The sequence below is a fragment of the Heterodontus francisci genome, chromosome 25, assembly GCF_036365525.1.
Source record: "Heterodontus francisci isolate sHetFra1 chromosome 25, sHetFra1.hap1, whole genome shotgun sequence".
Taxonomy (NCBI): Eukaryota; Metazoa; Chordata; class Chondrichthyes; order Heterodontiformes; family Heterodontidae; genus Heterodontus; species Heterodontus francisci.
The window spans coordinates 36,751,891-36,771,596 of NC_090395.1; the positions used below are offsets into that span (position 1 = coordinate 36,751,891).

General features: G+C 47.3%; 1 protein-coding gene across 2 annotated transcripts in view; it reads left to right on the forward strand.

Annotated features, from left to right (window-relative positions):
- Positions 1 to 19,706, forward strand: part of LOC137383824 (differentially expressed in FDCP 6 homolog) — a 183,991-nt gene that overhangs the window by 133,653 nt on the left and 30,632 nt on the right. For both annotated transcript variants that reach the window (XM_068057094.1, XM_068057095.1), the window contains exons 4-8: positions 5,974 to 6,201; positions 11,240 to 11,386; positions 11,528 to 11,636; positions 13,153 to 13,343; positions 18,864 to 18,971. In XM_068057094.1, coding sequence (XP_067913195.1) covers positions 5,974 to 6,201; positions 11,240 to 11,386; positions 11,528 to 11,636; positions 13,153 to 13,343; positions 18,864 to 18,971 — 783 coding nt within the window. The remainder of the gene's footprint in view (positions 1 to 5,973; positions 6,202 to 11,239; positions 11,387 to 11,527; positions 11,637 to 13,152; positions 13,344 to 18,863; positions 18,972 to 19,706) is intronic.

The window sequence follows — 19,706 nt, forward strand, 5'->3', positions numbered from 1 at the left end:
TTGTTACTGTGTTTACATAGTTTAATATCCCAGTGGCCTTTATTTAGTGGGTTTTTCATAGGTTTTTCGTAGGTCTACTCCAACAGCATCTTTGTGGTCAGTTAACAAATAGTATTACCTAGCATGAGTCTTTGAAAAAATCATGTGACTCCAGGAAATGTAAGTAAAATCTCTATTGGTTCACGTACAGGCAGACTGTATCTCAGTGTATGCCAAGTCAATTACATCCCCACCAACTTTGGAAATCTAGCTGGTGCCTAGAATCTCTGTTTTTTGGGGGAAGTGGGGTGGGGGAATGCACCAACTTCCTATATATAAGTTGCCATTGTAGTTTGTACTGTGTCAGCATAATCGCGCCTAGGATCTTGTTCAGTAGGAAATATTTTCTTGTAACTTGCAGAAAGAAGACTTGTTGATGCATTACCCGAATACTGAATAATCAAATCACTTGACTCTCAGTAAATGTTGGGAACTCAGTTCAGACAGCACCTGCGGAGAGCACTGAAGGGTTGATGTTTCGGAATGGTCCCTCGTCAAGAATGGAAGATTTTACAGATGACCCGAGGCCCAATTTAGAGCATCATTGGTCTTCATCTTTGGGCATTCATTCTCAATATGTCGCTGATTTTGAACCGTTTCGTGGCGATAGTCCAGTTTCTCTCCAAGCGTCTCTAAGTTTTAAGCCACTACTTCACATTTAACACAAGTCTGTAATTTAATTGAATGGTTAAGCCCATGTTTCTGAATTCTGTTGAGGTCCAAAAATATGACATTTCAGTTTCTTTTTAGTAAGATCATTGGCAATTGATTAGTTGTTATGATCAGGTAAGGAGGGGTCGAAGGGCTTCCCTCTTTTCCCTCTCCTTGTTTGACCACAACAGGTTTAATTCTTTCTCAAAGTGGATGTGCTGGCCAATTGAGTTGGTATCTGATAACTTACTTGCAATGATCATAACAAGAACCAATCGGACAGGTTTTCTTGAGTTTAACAAAGAAAGAGGTTAATGTTATTGTACTTAAACTGAATTAAGTAAAATAATAAACTACATCCCAACTTTCTCTTGCACTCTCTCACACACACACACACACACACACTCTCACACATTCACACACAAGAGGTTCACATACACAAAAATAGGTTACAGTGTGGGGAAGGGTAGATTGGTCGAGTTAGAGTCCATTGTAAAAAAAGGGGTATACAGTCTGTGGAGTTTGGTGATTCAGCTGGCTTCTAGCTGAATTCGGTCCTGAGGTTTCCGGTTTGAAGAGATAGATGTCTTATTCAATGGGTCTCTTGGAGACAGCAATGCAGATGATTTCCTCCAAGGGGTTTCTGGTTGTAGTGGAGTATGCAGAGGTGGTCAGTCAACAGGCAGGTTCGAAGCTTGCAGGCTGGAATGGAGAGAGAGGGACCCCACTTGGGTCTGCACTTGTCAGAGTCCAGATGCTTCTCAGCCTGCTGCAGAAAAACACCAGTTTAAAACACAGATGCAGTGGGGTGTTGGCACTAGAGCATGGCTACCCGACCAGACCCGACAACATGTGTTGGGTTCAGGTCGGATCTCTCTTCCAGGTCCAGCATTTGGGTCGAGCCGGGCCAGATTGGACACAGTGCTACCTTTTGGTCAGGGAGGAAAAAGCTTCAAAATTTGAACAGCCAGGACGTCAAGGCGGGAAACGTGCATCTGGACTCCGCACTAGTCTGCAGAGAGCGATTCCATCCAAGGTCGAGCGCAACCTGTTTGATATAATCAACTTCATTCCGGTAGTCGTGTCAGGCGCGGGAAAAAATCAAAGGAATCAGGTCAGGTTGAGTTCTGGTTGGATGTGGTTCTGTCAGGCTCGGGTTGGGTTTCAATTGCATACCCGAGCAGGCCTTTAGTTGGCGCATGACAGTCAACCAGTGATTCAAGCTTGGTAGTTAGCAGTGTATTTCTTCTTGCAACTGAAACAGCCCATGCTTAGGGATTTCTTTCTCACAACCAGGATCCCATTGTTCAAGTAATAGTCTTGATGCCTTGCTAATGGGAACAGGCAGTTCCCTTAAATTTCCCAGGTTTTGGTTCTTGCTGGGATGGACCAGACTCTTCATTTCCAACCTCACAGGGCTTGCAATGTACAGTTGCAATGTAGTGACATAGTGTTGCAAATTAGGTGGCCATCTTAAGCTGCGAGCAAAGTCATCTTTTATCTGTTCCTTTTTAATTTCTTTAAAAAATATAAATTCAGGTCTCCAGCTGGTGGATTAAAAAAAAATCATTCAACATAACATGTTGGCATGACAATGGTGAACACCTCGATTCTCGCCTAACTCATTCAAGGCCTCAAAATTGTGAACCTGTTACCTCCCTCAGATTTTATTTTTGCAATCTACAGATTTTTCTTCCAACAATCTATAGATTATTAAAATCCACACATGGTGCGACCTAATTGCTACAATTTGATTAATCCTACTCTTTTTTTCAAATTTGGCAGTGTTCTGTAATATGAGTCTTGGTCCTTAATATAAAAATTAATTTGAAAATCTTATCCAGTTCAGCTGTAAAAAAAAATATTGGTTGAGTAAAAGGATATGCAGATAGGGTTAAATAAAATAGGGTGGAAGAAGGTTTGCCTGAAGCATAAACATCAACATAGACTGTTTCTTTGCTCTAAATTCAGTGTAATTCTATGTATGTGGAGAGAGGTAATTTACTGTCCTGTGGTTTGAAGCATAATTTCAAGACAAAATTGCTACTCTCCCAATTGTTATGATTTTTAAAAAATCATTCATGGGATGTGGGCGTCACTGGGCTAGGCCAGCATTTATTGCCCATCCTAATTGCCCTTGAACTGAGTGGCTTTCCAGGCCATTTCAAAGGGTATTTTAAGAGTCAGCCACATTGCTGTGGGTCTGGAGTCACATGTAGGCCAGACCAGGTAAGGACAGCAGATTTCCTTCCCTAAAGGACATTAGTGAACACGATGGGTTTTTACAACAGTGGTTTCATGGTCATCATTAGGCTAGCTTTTAATTGCAGATTTATTAATTAAACTCAGATTCCACCATCTGCCATGGTGGGATTCGAACCCATTTCCGCAGAGCATTAGTCTGGTACTATTGAAGAAGACTTGGTGAATGGCTGCAGTGCATCTTGTAGATGGTACACGCTGCCGCCACTGTACATCAGTGGTGAAAGGAGTGAATGTTGAAGGTAGTGGATGGGGTGCCAATCAAGTGGGTTGCTTTGTTCTGGATGGTGTCGAGCTTCTTGAGTGTTGTAGCTGCACCCATCCAGGCTGGTGGAGAGTATTCCATCACACTCCTGACTTGCGCCTTTTAGATGATGGACAGGAATTGGGGAGTCAGGAGGTGAGTTAGTCGCCATAGAATTCCCAGCCTCTGACCTGCTCTTGTAGCCACAGCATTTATGTGGCTGGTCCAGTTCAGTTTCTGGTCAATGGTAACCCCATGTTAGTGGGGAATTCAGCGATGGTAATGCCATTAAATGTCAAGGGGAGATGGTTAGATTCTGTCTTGTTTGAGATGGTCATTGCCTGGCACTTGTGTGGCACGAATGTTACTTCCACTTATCAGCCCAAGCCTGGATGTTGTCCAGGTCTTGCTGCATTTGGGCACAGACTGCTTCAGTATCTGAGGATGAATGCTGGACTTTGTAGTATGGTTATGCTTTAAAAGCTATGGTCTTTAATGTGTGTAAAATCTGTCCAGAGACAAGCCAGGGGTCTTGGGTTCGTTGTCCCAGACTCTCCAATTGAAAACAAGGAGCCAGGGGCTCTAAAATACAAATTTGAATTATAGATTTTAACACCTGGAAACAAAGGAAGACCCAGGTGGTTTTGCTATGGTCAGACTTATCAGGCTGGATTTTGTGCTGGTGGCAGGGCTCCCGGCACTGGGCCAAAAAGGTGGGAGGAACCTCGGCTCTGCCTTTTCGTGACTCCCCGCAACCCGCACCCCCCCTCCCCACCCTCTGAGCAATCCTTCACTCTTTTTAAATTAAAGTTTCAGGAGGTGGGATCCCCATCCTTTTAAAGATGTGGATCCCGCCTCCATGAGCTGCCAGCCTATTAGAGGGCCGGCAGCTCAGCAGTATTGACAGTATCACCGGGACTGGTGGCCACTGTTGGTACTGCAGAGACCTCGGACCCAGGCCCAGCGCTGGAACCGCGGACAAGAGGTAGGTGTACCGGGGTCACTGGGGCCAATCCGAAGGCGCAGCTTGGGGATGGTCTTGCAGTCCAGGGGGAGGGGGCTCCCTGGGGGCGAATTTGTTTCGGTGGGGGTTCTGTGAGCTACAAATTGCCCACGGAGGAGAGACCCCCTGCCCAAGCCTGCAGGGAGGGTGCCTCGTGTTACAAGATGACTTTCCCATGTCGCAGAGGCCCTCCCACTGCTGGTAAGATCCCAGTGGCGGCAGGAAGAGGTCCTTAATTGAGTGTTAATAGACCTCTTAAGGACCTCAATCGCCCTCTGGGCGGGAAGGCAGTCATCGGCTAATCCTGTCCCCGGAAGATCGTTTGGTGATGGGCCCTCCACCCCGTCGCTCCTCCCCCGCCACCTGATACAATACTCCATGCCCCCCCACCTCCAATCCCACCTCATGCCACACAAAATCCAACCCATGGTCTCTGAGAATTGTATTGACTTTTGATATGGACAAATTCACGAGGATTTCCAAGGTCTGGAAGCCTAAAAGAAGACCAGCAATCAGCAGCCGCCTCTAGAAAGAGAGATTTTTTTGCTGGAGAGACAGCTGCTCTCAGATCACCGATACAGCGAAAGGCTGCTAAAGTTTCAACCCAGTTCAAAGGCTTGATGTTTGAAGAGGAGAAAAGACCAACAGGGTCATCAGAGATTGCTTTATTAATGGAAGGCCAGTTGAATGTGCTCAGAAGAAGTGAGTGAAGAGGACGCTGGCTTTGAGAAAGACACTGGGAGATTCACCCCATTGCAGCTAGGAGAAGTTTGGGAGTTTTAACGGCAAGGATACAGTGGCGCAGTGGTTAGCACCGCAGCCTCACAGCTCCAGCGACCCGGTTTCAATTCCGGGTACTGCTTGTGTGGAGTTTGCAAGTTCTCCCTGTGTCTGCGTGGGTTTCCTCTGGGTACTCCGGTTTCCTCCCACATGCCAAAGACTTGCAGGTTGATAGGTAAATTGGCCATTAGAAATTGCCCCTGGTATAGGTAGGTGGTAGGGAAAATATAGGGACAGGTGGGGATGTGGTAGGAATATGGGATTAGTGTAGGATTAGTATAAATGGGTGGTTGATGGTCGGCACAGACTCGGTGGGCCGAAGGGACTGTTTCAGTGCTGTATCTCTAAACTAAAGATACGTTTTTCGCTGAGAACACTGTCTAACATAGAAATGTGGTTTGGGATTTTTGAGTCTATGAGTACGTTAATGGGAAATACCTTTCTCTGTAATTTAGTGCATTAGCTCCCTACTAAGTATTGTTTAGTTAATGTTATAGTAAAAGTCTTAAAATGTGAAATCTTGTTGAGTAATTCTTTAATCAGTCTGGGGAGTTCATATCTCTGTTTAAAGTTAACGGTCTCTACTGAGGTCGTAACACAATGTACAAATATTATTTTTCTCTCACCTTTTTAACTCTAAATGCCTCCTAATATATGACCACAAACCACTTTACTGATACCCATTGTCCCCCACATCCCCCTGCCCCCTCCCCAACTCCTTATAAATGGTGTTCTGTAAAGTTAAAAAATTCCTAAAAGTGTGCGTAGGTTAGAATTGGTCAATACGATGTCCTGGGTTCAGAAGGTCAGAATAATTCGGAGCTGCAAAGAAAAATTTGGATTTTTATGTTCTGAAATTTATTCCAATGCTGACACTGGAAGTTTATTTAAAAATGCTGAGATTCCTCCGATCATGTAGAACTGATTGAAACACACTGTTTTGTTTGCGAGCTATGTATCTGAATTACATTATTCTTTGTTGTTGTCACTGTAGGTGGAGTATCTGCTGAAGAAAATCTGCACAGAAATGAACATGGAGTGGATTGCAGGGGAGCTGGATGATTTCTTCTCTCAGGAGCCCTTGCAGCAGAACGGAATCACGGTCTGGGTGTTTCTGGAATGGGTGAATTCTGGCAGATTTACCAGGGGAATTGAAAAGGAGACGGTCACAATGGCAGTGCAGGAGGTCTATCAAGAAATTATTGAGGATGTGCTTAAGCAGGCATGTATTTTCAGATAAATACTCTGGAATTTTTGATTCATATCTAAACTCTTCTCTGCACCTTGGTCTGATGCACAGCAGATGGATTTACATTCCTGCTTGATTCTAATTATGTCATGCATGCAAGTAGCTCATGCCATTGAGTGAAGGGCTGAGCAAGATATGGGTAAAATATTAATTTATTTGACTGCCCTAGTTGAAAATTAATTCAAGCCTTCACAGTTTTATAAATGAAACCATAAATGAAAATACATAATTACATATAGAAACTGTTGACGAGGGTTCAAACCCTTACAGTACACAACAATAAGGAATCTTACTGTAGGATCTGTGCTTGACTGGGGTTCTGTCAGTTTTAGTATTGAATTTTCAGGAGTTTACATTCAGTTACATATTTTGGTAAATGGGTTTACATTTAGATTGCATAGTGTTAGCGCAGTATTCATTAATTTATTTTGCATCATTGTACATAATATGCATTTTTAAAGTAATTTTTGATTCATTTTTAATTCAAATTAAATTTTTGTGGTCCAAGGCCGCTTCTGCTAAGATTGTTTTCCACCTCCCTATGTGAGATAGGTTTGACACATGAATGGAGCGTTTCCCAAAGGCCTTCATCAGATCTGCTTTATGATTTCCATGCACAGTGGCGCAGTGGTTAGCACTATGGCCTCACAGCTCCAGCGACCCGGGTTCAATTCTGGGTACTGCCTGTGCGGAGTTTGCAAGTTCTCCCTGTGACTGCGTGGGTTTTCGCCAGATGCTCCGGTTTCCTCCCACAGCCAAAGACTTGCAGGTTGGTAGGTAAATTGGCCATTATAAATTGCCCCTAGTATAGGTAGGTGGGAGGGGAATATAGGGACAGGTGGGGATGTGGTAGGAATATGGGATTAGTGTAGGATTAGTGTAAGATTAGGCAGGGCAGGGATCCTGAAGAACCAAGACAGCATGGAGTGGGCTTCGCCATCAGAAACTCCTTGCTCAGCATGATAGAGCCTCCCTCAAATGGCTCGGAATGCATACTGTCCATCCGACTGCTCACCACCTCTGATCCAGTACACCTACTCAGCATCTATGCTCCAACACTCTGCTCCCCACCTGAAGCTAAAGACCAGTTCTACGAGCAACTCCATAACATCATTAGCAGCATCTCCAACACCGAACACCTATTCCTGCTGGGGGATTTTAATGCCAGGGTTGGGGCCGACCATGACTCATGGCCCTCCTACCTTGGGCGCTATGGCGTTGGAAGGATGAATGAGAACGGGCAGAGACTGCTTGAGTTGTGTACATATCATAACCTCTGCATCACCAACTCGTTCTTTCACACTAAACCCTGTCACCAGGTTTCATGGAGGCACCCAAGATCACGTCGTTGGCACCAGCTAGACCTCATTGTCACAAGGCGAGCCGCCTTAAACAGTGTTCAAATCACACGCAGCTTCCACAGTGCGGACTGCGACACCGACCACTCCCTGGTGTGCAGCAAGGTTAGACTCAGACCAAAGAAGTTGCATCATTCCAAGCAGAAGGGCCACCCGCGCATCAACACGAGCAGAATTTCTCACCCACAGCTGTTACAAAAATTTCTAAATTTACTTGTAACAGCCCTTCAAAACACTCCCACAGGGGATGCTGAGACCAAGTGGGCCCACATCAGAGACGCCATCTATGAGTCAGCTTTGACCACCTACGGCAAAAGTGCAAAGAGAAATGCAGACTGGTTTTAAACTCATAATGAAGAGCTGGAACCTGTCATAGCCGCTAAGCGCATTGCACTGTTGAACTACAAGAAAGCCCCCAGTGATTTAACATCCGCAGCACTTAAAGCAGCCAGAAGCACTGCACAAAGAACAGCCAGGCGCTGCGCAAACGACTACTGGCAACACCTATGCAGTCATATTCAGCTGGCCTCAGACACCGGAAACATCAGAGGAATGTATGATGGCATGAAGAGAGCTCTTGGGCCAACCATCAAGAAGATCGCCCCCCTCAAATCTAAATCAGGGGACATAATCACTGACCAACGCAAACAAATGGACCGCTGGGTTGAGCACTACCTAGAACTGTACTCCAGGGAGAATGCTGTCACTGAGACTGCCCTCAATGCAGCCCAGCCTCTACCAGTCATGGATGAGCTGGACAGACAGCCAACCAAATCGGAACTCAGTGATGCCATTGATTCTCTAACCAGCGGAAAAGCCCCTGGGAAGGACAGCGTTACCCCTGAAATAATCAAGAGTGCCAAGCCTGCTATACTCTCAGCACTACATGAACTGCTTTGCCTGTGCTGGGATGAGGGAGCAGTACCACAGGACATGCGGGATGCCAATATCATCACCCTCTATAAAAACAAAGGTGACCGCGGTGACTGCAACAACTACCGTGGAATCTCCCTGCTCAGCATAGTGGGGAAAGTCTTTGCTCGAGTCGCTCTGAACAGGCTCCAGAAGCTGGCCGAGCGCGTCTACCCTGAGGCACAGTGTGGCCTTCGTGCAGAGAGATCGACCGTTGACATGCTGTTCTCCCTTTGTCAGATACAGGAGAAATGCCGTGAACAACAGATGCCCCTCTACATTGGTTTCATTGATCTCACCAAAGCCTTTGACCTCGTCAGCAGACGTGGTTTCTTCAGACTACTAGAAAAGATCGGATGTCCACCAAAGCTACTAAGTATCATCACCTCATTCCATGACAATATGAAAGGCACAATTCAACATGGTGGCTCCTCATCAGACCCCTTTCCTATCCTGAGTGGCGTGAAACAGGGCTGTGTTCTCGCACACACACTTTTTGGGATTTTCTTCTCCCTGCTGCTTTCACATGCGTTCAAGTCCTCTGAAGAAGGAATTTTCCTCCACACAAGATCAGGGGGCAGGTTGTTCAACCTTGCCCATCTAAGAGCGAAGACCAAAGTACGGAAAGTCCTCATCAGGGAACTCCTCTTTGCTGACGATGCTGCTTTAACATCTCACACTGAAGAGTGCCTGCAGAGTCTCATCGACAGGTTTGCAGCTGCCTGCAATGAATTTGGCCTAACCAGCAGCCTCAAGAAAATGAACATCATGGGACAGGACATCAGAAATGCTCCATCCATCAATATCGGCGCCCATGATCTGGAAGTGGTTCAAGAGTTCACCTACCTAGGCTCAACTATCACCAGTAACCTGTCTTTCGATGCAGAAATCAACAAGCGCATGGGAAAGGCTTCCACTGCTATGTCCAGACTGGCCAAGAGAGTGTGGGAAAATGGCGCACTGACACGGAACACAAAAGTCCGAGTGTATCAGGCCTGTGTCCTCAGTACCTTGCTCTATGGCAGCGAGGCCTGGACAACATATGCCAGCCAAGAGCGACGTCTCAATTCTATCCATCTTCGCAGCCTCCGGAGAATACTTGGCATCAGGTGGCAGGACCGTATCTCCAACACAGAAGTCCTCGAGGCGGCCAACATCCCCAGCGTGTACACACTACTGAGTCAGCGGCGCTTGAGATGGCTTGGCCATGTGAGCCGCATGGAAGATGGCAGGATCCCCAAAGACACATTGTACAGCGAGCTCGCCACTGGTATCAGACCCACCGGCCGTCCACGTCTCCGCTTTAAAGACATCTGCAAACGCGACATGAAATCCTGTGACATTGATCACAAGTCGTGGGAGGCAGTTGCCAACGTTCGCCAGAGCTGGCGGGCAGCCATAAAGACAGGGCTAAAATGTGGCGAGTCAAAGAGACTTAGTAGTTGGCAGGAAAAAAGACAGAGGCGCAAGGGGAGAGCCAACTGTGCAACAGCCCCGACAAACAAATTTCTCTGCAGCACCTGTGGAAGAGCCTGTCACTCTAGTATTGGCCTTTATAGCCACTCCAGGTGCTGCTTCACAAACCACTGACCACCTCCAGGCGCGTATCCATTGTCTCTCGAGATAAGGAGGCCCAAAAGAAAGTATAAATGGGTGGTTGATGGTCGGCACAGACTCGGTGGGCCAAAGGGCCTGTTTCAGTGCTGTATCTCTAAATAAAAATAAATAATACGTTGGTGTAAAGCTCAATTCTTGATCGATGCCCCAGTATTCAACTATGTTTCAGAAATGCTGAAGTGCATATGTAATAGATGGGGTATTGTGGAACCAACGTTTGTGCCCATACCCTTCGCATGCACCAGTTCTTGAAGTGTTACAAATTTGCAAAATTTAAATATTTCCAAGGGAGCATTCGCTCCTAGAAATATACCCAACGATGGGTATATGCTGAAGTTGCAATTTGGAGGAAGTGTGCAGAATTGTAAAAGTGCAACCTATACCACTGGAGAATAGGTTTGTTGCAAGCCCAAATTCATTAAAATACAACATATCAAAACTTTTGCCATTAATGCTAGCTGGTATTTTTAATGAATTTTGAGACTCTGGCACAGTATTTTGTTTGTTGGGAGCAGACAGATTGGAGCTTCGAATTTGGAAATGACTACTTGTAGAATCAATGGTCGGAAAGTCAGGCGTGCTACTCTCCGCACCCAGTTTTCCAATCTGCATTTCCTTTAAATAAGTCTCTATGTTGGGAACAGAAACTTGCGTATCTTTTTGAAGAAGAAATGAGTAAAATTTGAATGAAAGGTATTCATGGAAAAGCAAATGGGGTAAACGTGGGTTTCTTTTGCTTCCTAAATTGTTGAAACAAAGAAAGCTAGATGATTTGTTTATTTATAGAAATTGTCACTGTGTTTGGGAAGAGTGAAGTCTCATTTCTGGTTAAACTTTAATCCTCGACTTCAAATTGAGAAATAATCACCATAAGAAACCAACCTACACAGGGTTTATTAACACAAGTTATAAGCTGCAATCATAATTAATCAGTTGAGACTCTTTACCTGCTGGTCTTAATAACAGATGTATAATTATTAAGAGCATTTGCATTTGTCATTTGTTTTCTGTGTGCTGGTATATTTAACTTACCATGCCTATACTCTTATTGATGACATCAGTAACTATTGTCAAGACTGAAGGTATTATTTCTGATCTGCTTTCATCTTCTTGTGTTGTGCCAGGGCTACTTATGGAAGAAGGGCCAGCTGAGGCGCAACTGGACTGAACGCTGGTTCATCCTCAAACCAAGTATCCTCTGTTACTACGTGAGTGAAGATCGGAAGGAAAAGAAAGGCAGCATCCCTCTGGACAGGAACTGCTGTGTAGAGGTAGACATGCTTAACCAATGAACCATTTGCGACCGTTCTTTTGCTAAATGTGTTGGTGAAGCTCTTGTCATTAACTTGCACAAGTTCTACGACAGATTCATCATTCAAATATGCATCTTTAGTAATGTATTTATTTTTAAGATTCTATCGGACCGAGATGGGAAGAGGTGCATGTTCTGTGTAAAGACACCATCAAGAACTTATGAGATGAGTGCATCGGACACAAAACAGCGACAGGAGTGGACGACAGGTAAAAGGATTAACCTAAGATGAGTTGCCTGTACTCGGGGCGAACCTTAGAGTGTAAAGCTATATTTCGTTGATTTTAAGAGTTTTTATAATCTCAATCTGTGGGTATCCCAGAACTTGGACACTGACAACCCTCCGTGCATCAATGGATTAAGTGTTATCTGATAATCTTTTGGAACTGAATCCTAAAAGTGCACTCAAATTTGCAACTCAATCACTACTTTTTAACAACATGCCTCTCCTCTCCTTTCTCAAAACACTCATTCTAGTGTGTGGTTACAAAGGTGTGAGCAGCCATTCAGTACCTTAGCTAATCAATTGCTTACATCAGGGGAAGTATTGTACTCAGTCTCCCAGGCCAGGGAGCAGGACAGAATTAGCCAAGATTCTCATTCTTCGTTACTATTGGTTGTTAGCAAGTGGGCATGTGTGAACATCAAGTGAAGACAGTATTTGGCTTGGCTCTGAATTTCACCTCTCCATATTGCCCATCAATCGTTGAATAGTCCATCACACTCATTGGCCTGAATTTTACTCGCGTGCCACAAATCGCCTCTGCACGCTTTGAAGTCGGCGGTCCACCCGCGTGGGGCGGCCACTGCTGAGCCCCCTCGATATTTCAGGCAGGGGCCCATTTAAATGGGGGGGGGGGGGCGGCCTCTCCGTCCCCAGCAATGGCGTCTGGCACCACCGCGGAGGTGCTGGCGCCATTTTTAAAGGGCTTCGTGCCCTTAGAAGAAATTTGAATTTTTAAAGGAACATTATTTTACATTGTCTTCAAAAATTAAATAAAAGCAGGAGGCCCTTTCGCACCAACTCCCGCACCCCTCTCCCCGCCCCCTCCCCACCCCAAAAATTAACTTTATTCCCAACCGGAAATTCCCCACTTCGTTACCTTTGCCCTTGATACCCTTCTCACCATCCCCCAGCCAATACAAAGTGTTTTCCCCATTTCCACCCACCCTGCCCACCCACCTCCATCTCCCCCCCCGCCGCCTTGATAATTTCACTCCTCCCCCTCTCCACCAGTGTCACACCTCGGAACTCCGAACAGACGTGTGAAGGCACGGGACTTCCGGACGACGGCCTGAATATCGGCGTGGGATGGCCGCCGGGACAGGTTAAGTTGATTTCCATGTGTTTAACTTAATTTTAATATTAAAATGAAGGCCCCACCGCCACCGGTAAAATGCAGCAGGGCCTTCTTGGCATCGGGAGTCGTGGCAGGCCTCTCCCGGAAGCATTTTCTGGGCCCCCTCCCCCCCCGCCACGACCCCCAACGTTGGAGGGCTAGTAAAATTCATCCCATTGTCTAGACTCGCCCATAAGGGATGTTCAGTGATGGAAGACTGTTAGTGGGCATGTGACCATACATCAACATGAGATGCCACCTCTGGGACAATAGGGGAGGGAATGGGAAAAGACTGGGGTGGACGACGTGGTTTCTCTATTTTTATTTTTGGATTTTAGGGGCCTGGCCGTATGCCATTTCATTTCCTTTTGATATTTGCCTTCAGCCATTCAGACCGCAATACGGTTACAGGCAGAGGGAAAGAAATCTTTGCACAAGGATTTAAAACAGAAAAGGCATGAACAACGAGCGCTCCGGGAGAAACAGAAAGCAGCAAAGGAGGAAGAACTTCAGAGACTCAAACAGCTCCAGGAGGAGAAGGAAAGAAAACTGCAGGAACTGGAACTGCTTAAAGAGGTAGTAGTGGTTGGCAGAGGGTAATGGGAATGGCATCTTGTAACCAAGAGCAAGAAGGAGCAGATACCTCAATATGTAATAGGGCTGAAGGAAGTTACAGAGATAGGGAGGGGGTGAGACCATGGAGGGGATTTGAAAACAATGATGAGAATTTTAGAGTTGAGACATTGCTTAACCGGGAGCTAATGCAGGTCAGTGAGCACAGGAGTGATGGATTAACAGGTCGTGGGCAGCAGAGTTTTGAATGGCCTCAAGTTTATCAATGCTGAAAGATAGGAGGCCAGCCAGGAAAGCATTGGAATAGTCAAGCCTACAGGTAACAAAGGCATGGATGAGGGTTTCAGCAGCAAATGAGCTGAGGCAAGGGCAGAGTCAAGTGATGTTATGGTAATGGAAGCAGGTGGTCTTAGTGATGGTGCGGATATATGGTTGTACACTCACCTTGGGGTCAAATACAACACCAAGACTGCGAACAATCTGATTCAGTCTGAGAATGTTGCCAGGGAGAGGGAATGGAGTTTGTGGCGGGGACTGAAAATAATGGCTTTGGTCTTCCTAATGTTGAGTTGGAGGAAATTTCTGCTCATCCAGAACTATGAGGGGCAGCGAGTCAATGAAAAATAGGAGGTAAAGGGTAGAACAAGGTTGTCCAACCTTTTTGGGCGGAGGGCCGCATTAAGATTTTTGCTCGGCCCTGGGGCCGGTGAGCAAATTTCGAAAGATAAACGCATGAAAAATTTATCTTACTAGTAAAAACAACAACAAATGAGCATTTTTGTGAAGAAGCTTTAAATGAGAAGATTAATTTATTGATTTACTTTCTCATCACTATATTGAAAACTGATTTATTGACCTACCTGGCATTCTTTTTGCTTTAAGAAGTAGTCATCTCTACCCGCACACTTGATGTTGCGATGCTGAGTATTCTGGATAGATTTCCATCTGTCAGGAGACACCTTGATCGCATTTCACCATCCCCCACTACCCCCCCTGCGCGTGCTCTGTGTGTGTGTGTGTGCGTTGTTCTTTCTTTCCTCCCCTTCTCTCTGTCTCCCTGTCCCCTCCCCCCACCCCGCTCTCTGACCCCCCCCGCTCTCTGACCCCCCCGCTCTCTGACCCCCCCCGCTCTCTGACCCCCCCCGCTCTCTGACCCCCCCCGTTCTCTGCCCCCCCCGCTCTCTGACCTCCCCCCGCTCTCTGACCTCCCCCCGCTCTCTGACCCCCCCTGCTCTCTGACCCCACCCCGCTCTCTGACCCCACCCGCTCTCTGACCCCCCTCTGCTCTCTGACCCCCCCGCTCTCTGACCCCCCCCGCTCTCTGACCCCCCCCGCTCTCTGACCCCCCCCGCTCTCTGACCCCCCCCGCTCTCTGACCCCCCCCGCTCTCTGACCCCCCCCCGCTCTCTGACCCCCCCCGCTCTCTGACCCCCCCCGCTCTCTGACCACCCCCCCGCTCTCTGACCACCCCCCCGCTCTCTGACCACCCCCCCGCTCTCTGACCACCCCCCCGCTCTCTGACCACCCCCCCGCTCTCTGACCGCCCCCCGCTCTCTGACCGCCCCCCGCTCTCTGACCGCCCACCGCTCTCTGACGCCCCCCCGCTCTCTGACGCCCCCCCCGCTCTCTGACGCCCCCCCCGCTCTCTGACCGTCCCCCGCTCTCTGATCGCCCCCCGCTCTCTGATCGCCCCCCGCTCTCTGACCGCCCCCCGCTCTCTGACCGCCCCCCGCTCTCTGACCCCCCGCTCTCTGACCCCCCGCTCTCTGACCCCCCGCTCTCTGACCACCCCCGCTGTCTGACCACCCCCGCTCTCTGACCACCCCCGCTCTCTGACCACCCCCGCTCTCTGTCCCCCCCCCGCTCTCTGTCCCCCCCCCGCTCTCTGTCCCCCCCCCGCTCTCTGTCCCCCCCCCCGCTCTCTGTCCTCCCCCCCCCGCTCTCTGTCCTCCCCCCCCCCCGCTCTCTGTCCTCCCCCCCCCGCTCTCTGTCCTCCCCCCCCCCCAGCTCTCTGTCCTCCCCCCACCCCAGCTCTCTGTCCTCCCCCCCCCCCCAGCTCTCTGTTCTCCCCCCCCCCCCAGCTCTCTGTTCTCCCCCCCCCCCCCCAGCTCTCTGTTCTCCACCCCCCCCCAGCTCTCTGTACCCCCAGCACTCTGTCCCCCCTCTTTCTCTCCCTCTCTCTCTCTCTCTCTCTCTCTGTCCCTCTCTCTCTCTCTCTCTCTCTCTCTCTGTCCCTCCTCTCTCTGTGTGTCCCCCTCTCATTCTCTTTCTGCCCCCTCTTGTTCTCTCTCTCTGTCCCCCTCTCGCTCTCTCTTTCTGTCCTCCTTTCTCCCTCTCTCTCTCTCTCTGTCCCCCCCCTCTCTCTCTGTCCCCCCCTCTCTCTCTCTCTCTCTCTCTGTCCCCCTCTCGTTCTCTCTCTCTGTCCCCCTCTTGTTCTCTCTCTCCCCCTCTCTCTGTGTCCCTCTCTCTCTCTGTACCCCCCCTCTCTCTTTCTCTCTCTCTCTCTGTCTCTGTCCCTCCTCTCGCTCTGTCTCTCCCCCTTTCTCTCCCTGTCCCTCCCCCCCCCCGCCCCCCCCCCCCCTCACAGTTGCAGAGAGTAGAAAGCTCAGCAGATGGATGGTCAGATCTTTTTAAAAGACATTGCCCTGTCAGTTTTACATCTGACAGCTGCTGACATTGGGAACAGCCGTTTCCCAACAGACTCGTGGTTTTCCAGCAGGCTTTTAAAAAAAAAAGTCAGAACCTGCCGGAAAACCCCGAGTCTGTTGGGAAACGGCTGTTCCCAATGTCAGCAGCTGTCAGATGTAAAACTGACAGGGCAATGTCTTTTAAAAGGCCACTCTGTAAGAAGACGACAAAGGGAAATTTCTCATCTCCAGTCATGGCGAGGATGAGGAACGACCCTGGGACAGTTTATACCCGCGAGCCGGATGGAAACATTTGGCGGGCTGGATCCTGGCCCGCGGGCCTTCTGTTGGTCAACCCTGGGATAGATCCTTGGGGGACAGCAGAGGTAACTTTTCAGGAGCAGGGGAAGAAACTATTGCAGGTGGTTCTCTGGCTACGAACCATAAGAAATGCTCATTAAATTTAATGTGCCAGCACATCTAGTGTGGCACTCTTTAAGTTGGCAAAAACTAAGATAAAGTGTTACTTTAATTGAAATCCCTAACCACAAAGAGCCATTAGTCCCTATTTGTGTTCATTTTATTCCTGCTCTGTTTTGGGATCATGGATGGGGTTGTATGAAAATAATGGGAGTGATGTGGGAGGCCAATATGTTTGGTTTAATAATTGATGTAATACAGTAAATTACTTTTGCTCAGAGAATGGACTTGCATTCATCAGTTGACTGTTGGTGAACAGTATTTTATGTATTTAATCATTCTTTGTAGGTAAGTTAGTGATGTGAAATAGCTCACAGCTACAAGTTGTTTTATTAGTTAAGCTGACTACATTATAGTACAATGTTTTAGTACCTGAATCAGTAACAACGGCTGGAATTTTACGCTGCCCCAGCGGATTGGATGGTGGCGTGGGGGCGGCGTAAAATTGAGCGTCAGGCTTCGGGAGGCCTACCCGCCCCTATTCCGCCTCCGGACAAGTTGATGGAGGTCAGGCGGGGGGGTGGGAAACGGCCTGCCCGCCCGCCCGAGGCTAATCATGACCCTTAAGTGGCCACTTAACGGCACTTAAGGGCCCTCACCTGCCTCCACGGGTATTTTACCCATGGCAAGTGGGTGTGCTGGGGACGTAAAAGGTCACCCAGTGATAGCTGCCGGCCTTTCCATGCCTTGGGGCGGGGGGTGGGGGGGCGCATGGTAGTCAGGCACATGGTGCCCGATTTGAGGGCTGCCTGCACCTCCCAACCCACCCCCAGGATCCAAGACGCCCCCCTCCCCCCAAACAACCACCCTAGCCTCACCAGGGCACGACCGATCCCCCTGGTGAGGCTACCCAAACTTACCCACTCTCTTGGGTCCATGGCGTCGGCTAGGCTGCATTCCCAGCAGTGGCCACCACTCCCAGTGGCGCTGCTGAGATGAATCACCAGCGGATCGGCAGCTCACTGAGGCGGAACCTCCTCCCTCAAGTGGGTGGAAGTCCCGCCTTGGGGCAATTAAAGCCCGGGGATCCGTAAAATACGGGACGGATCCCTGGGCTAGGCGGAAGCGGATTCGTCACCGATATTTACGTCGGAGTCCTGTCCGCCCACTGTAAAATTCCAGCCAACATTTCTACTTTAATTTCAACCATTCCTGAAGTTGAAATGGCCAAAAGTATAATGTTTTCTAAAGATTTTACCTAATAAAATTGTCTTCCATGTGGGTGACATTCTAGCTATTAGCTGACTCCATTGCAGATATGATAGATGGATGGACAGCTAAGTAGTTATAGTGCATCCTTTCCTACTTACATTAAGAAGCATGCCACTTGAAAGGGCAGTGAAGTCTACATTATAACAACTTCGTGGACTCAGTCGAATTTGAGGTGATAATATGATTACTCAGCTCAAGACTAGACTGTTAATGTTACTTTGATCCTTCAGTTCAGCCACATTTTATCTTTTTTTCCCCAAGACTTTCAGAATAAATGTCAACTTTGAAGTGCTCAAGTAGCTTTTTAGGAGCTTCCCAATAGTTCAGTTAGTTTATCCAGCGAGTAGTTTATACAAGCTAAGAAGGGACCAGTGTTCTTGCCAGGTCTGTGCTGAATGAGCTGATCTCAGTTCAAGTGCCACAAATGGCTGGGTTCCTGGATTCAAGGAAGGAAAATCAGTTAAAGATCCTCATCAAACGATTCCTGCTGGAACTGTGCACACACAAAGTCTCGCTTTCTTGCTTCCATGAATGAATAGCCTGCCAACTAAATCAGGCCTCACAGGTGAACTATTTGAGTGAGGTACTGGAAGGCATCTGGTATTCACAGATTTGCACCCTAGAAAAATGGAGAGAAAATTAACGAGGGGGAAATGACAGCCTTTACGGACTAGATCTTTTGTTTGGGGTGGTGAGAAGGGGAGGTGATTAATCCTATCTTCAGTTAAGAACATTTTGAAACTGTTAAATAAGGAAAGGCATTCACCATTTGTACATGTTCCATCAAGTGGTTTTAATCACAGTAATCTCCTATTTCAGAGTCACCTTTAACAAACATTTCAATACATCTAAAGCTCTGCCTTGGCTCAAATCTGGCTTCCTTCATAGTTCTCAAGCAATTTGTCAAAAGGCACTGAAATGACTCTTTACGGCCAAACAACCAATGTTTTTGTGAATATCGCTCTTCCTCCTCCTTTAGCCTCACCCAGCCTGCCCCTTGCCACTCGTGGTCGGATACGATTGTTGACACATGGAACTGCAGGTCTCCTGATGGCTACCTGTCGATCAGGGCACTTGTAGGCCCCAAGTTGTATTATGAATGCTAGTGCCAGGTGATAAGCTTGAGTTAAAGATAAAATGTACTATATTTAAATGATTGAAGCTAATGTCCTGAAATATTGGAATTTTTCCTCCTTCATTCCAGGCCCAGCGCCAGGCAGAAACACTTCTGAAGGAAGAGGAGCAACGAAGAAAACAGCAGCACGAGGAGATGCAGAGGGCACTGGAAATACAGCTTCGACAAGCTGAGCAGGTCAGAGGCCAAATAGGCAAGATGAGGTTGATGAATTGTCAACTGAGGAAACTATAGATGATGGAGGGTTTCTCAGTGAATGTGGAGGTGGGGGGTAGTGGAGTGGGCGAAGGGGAGAAAACTTCATAACAAAGTCCATTACTCAGCACCAAGTCCTGATTTTGCAATGTGGATCCTAGTCGGTCATCTGCTATACATAACGACAATAGTTATTTCAGATCAACCATGTTTTGTTCTTTTTTTTTCTGCTAGCATGAACTTATATTGGATTGTTCCCATTTTATTCTGCTTTGTGTTAGAAGGAGTTAGAAGGAATCCTGCATCCACAGTATTTTGCTTTTATTTTTGTGTTGGAAGGGGTTTGTTCTGGCTTTCTTGAAAACTGAAGAATTTCACTTATTTTTATAGGAGTGAGGGGTTTTCCCATTCTTTCAAAGTTTTTTTCACCCTCCCTCCATCATAATCAGTCTTAAGATTCAAATTCTGATAGCAGATATTTTTAAGAATAGTTTGCATTCATATAATTTCTTTAATGTAGAAAATTGGATCACTGTAAACAATTCTGGTCTCCATATTATAAAAAGGATATAGAGATACTGGAGAAGTTGCAAGAAAGATTTACTAGAATGATACCAGACCTGAGAAGTTATACCTATCAGGAAAGATTGAACAAACCAAGACTCTTCTCTGGGAAAAAATACTAAGTGGTGACCTGATAAGGGACTTTAAGACAGA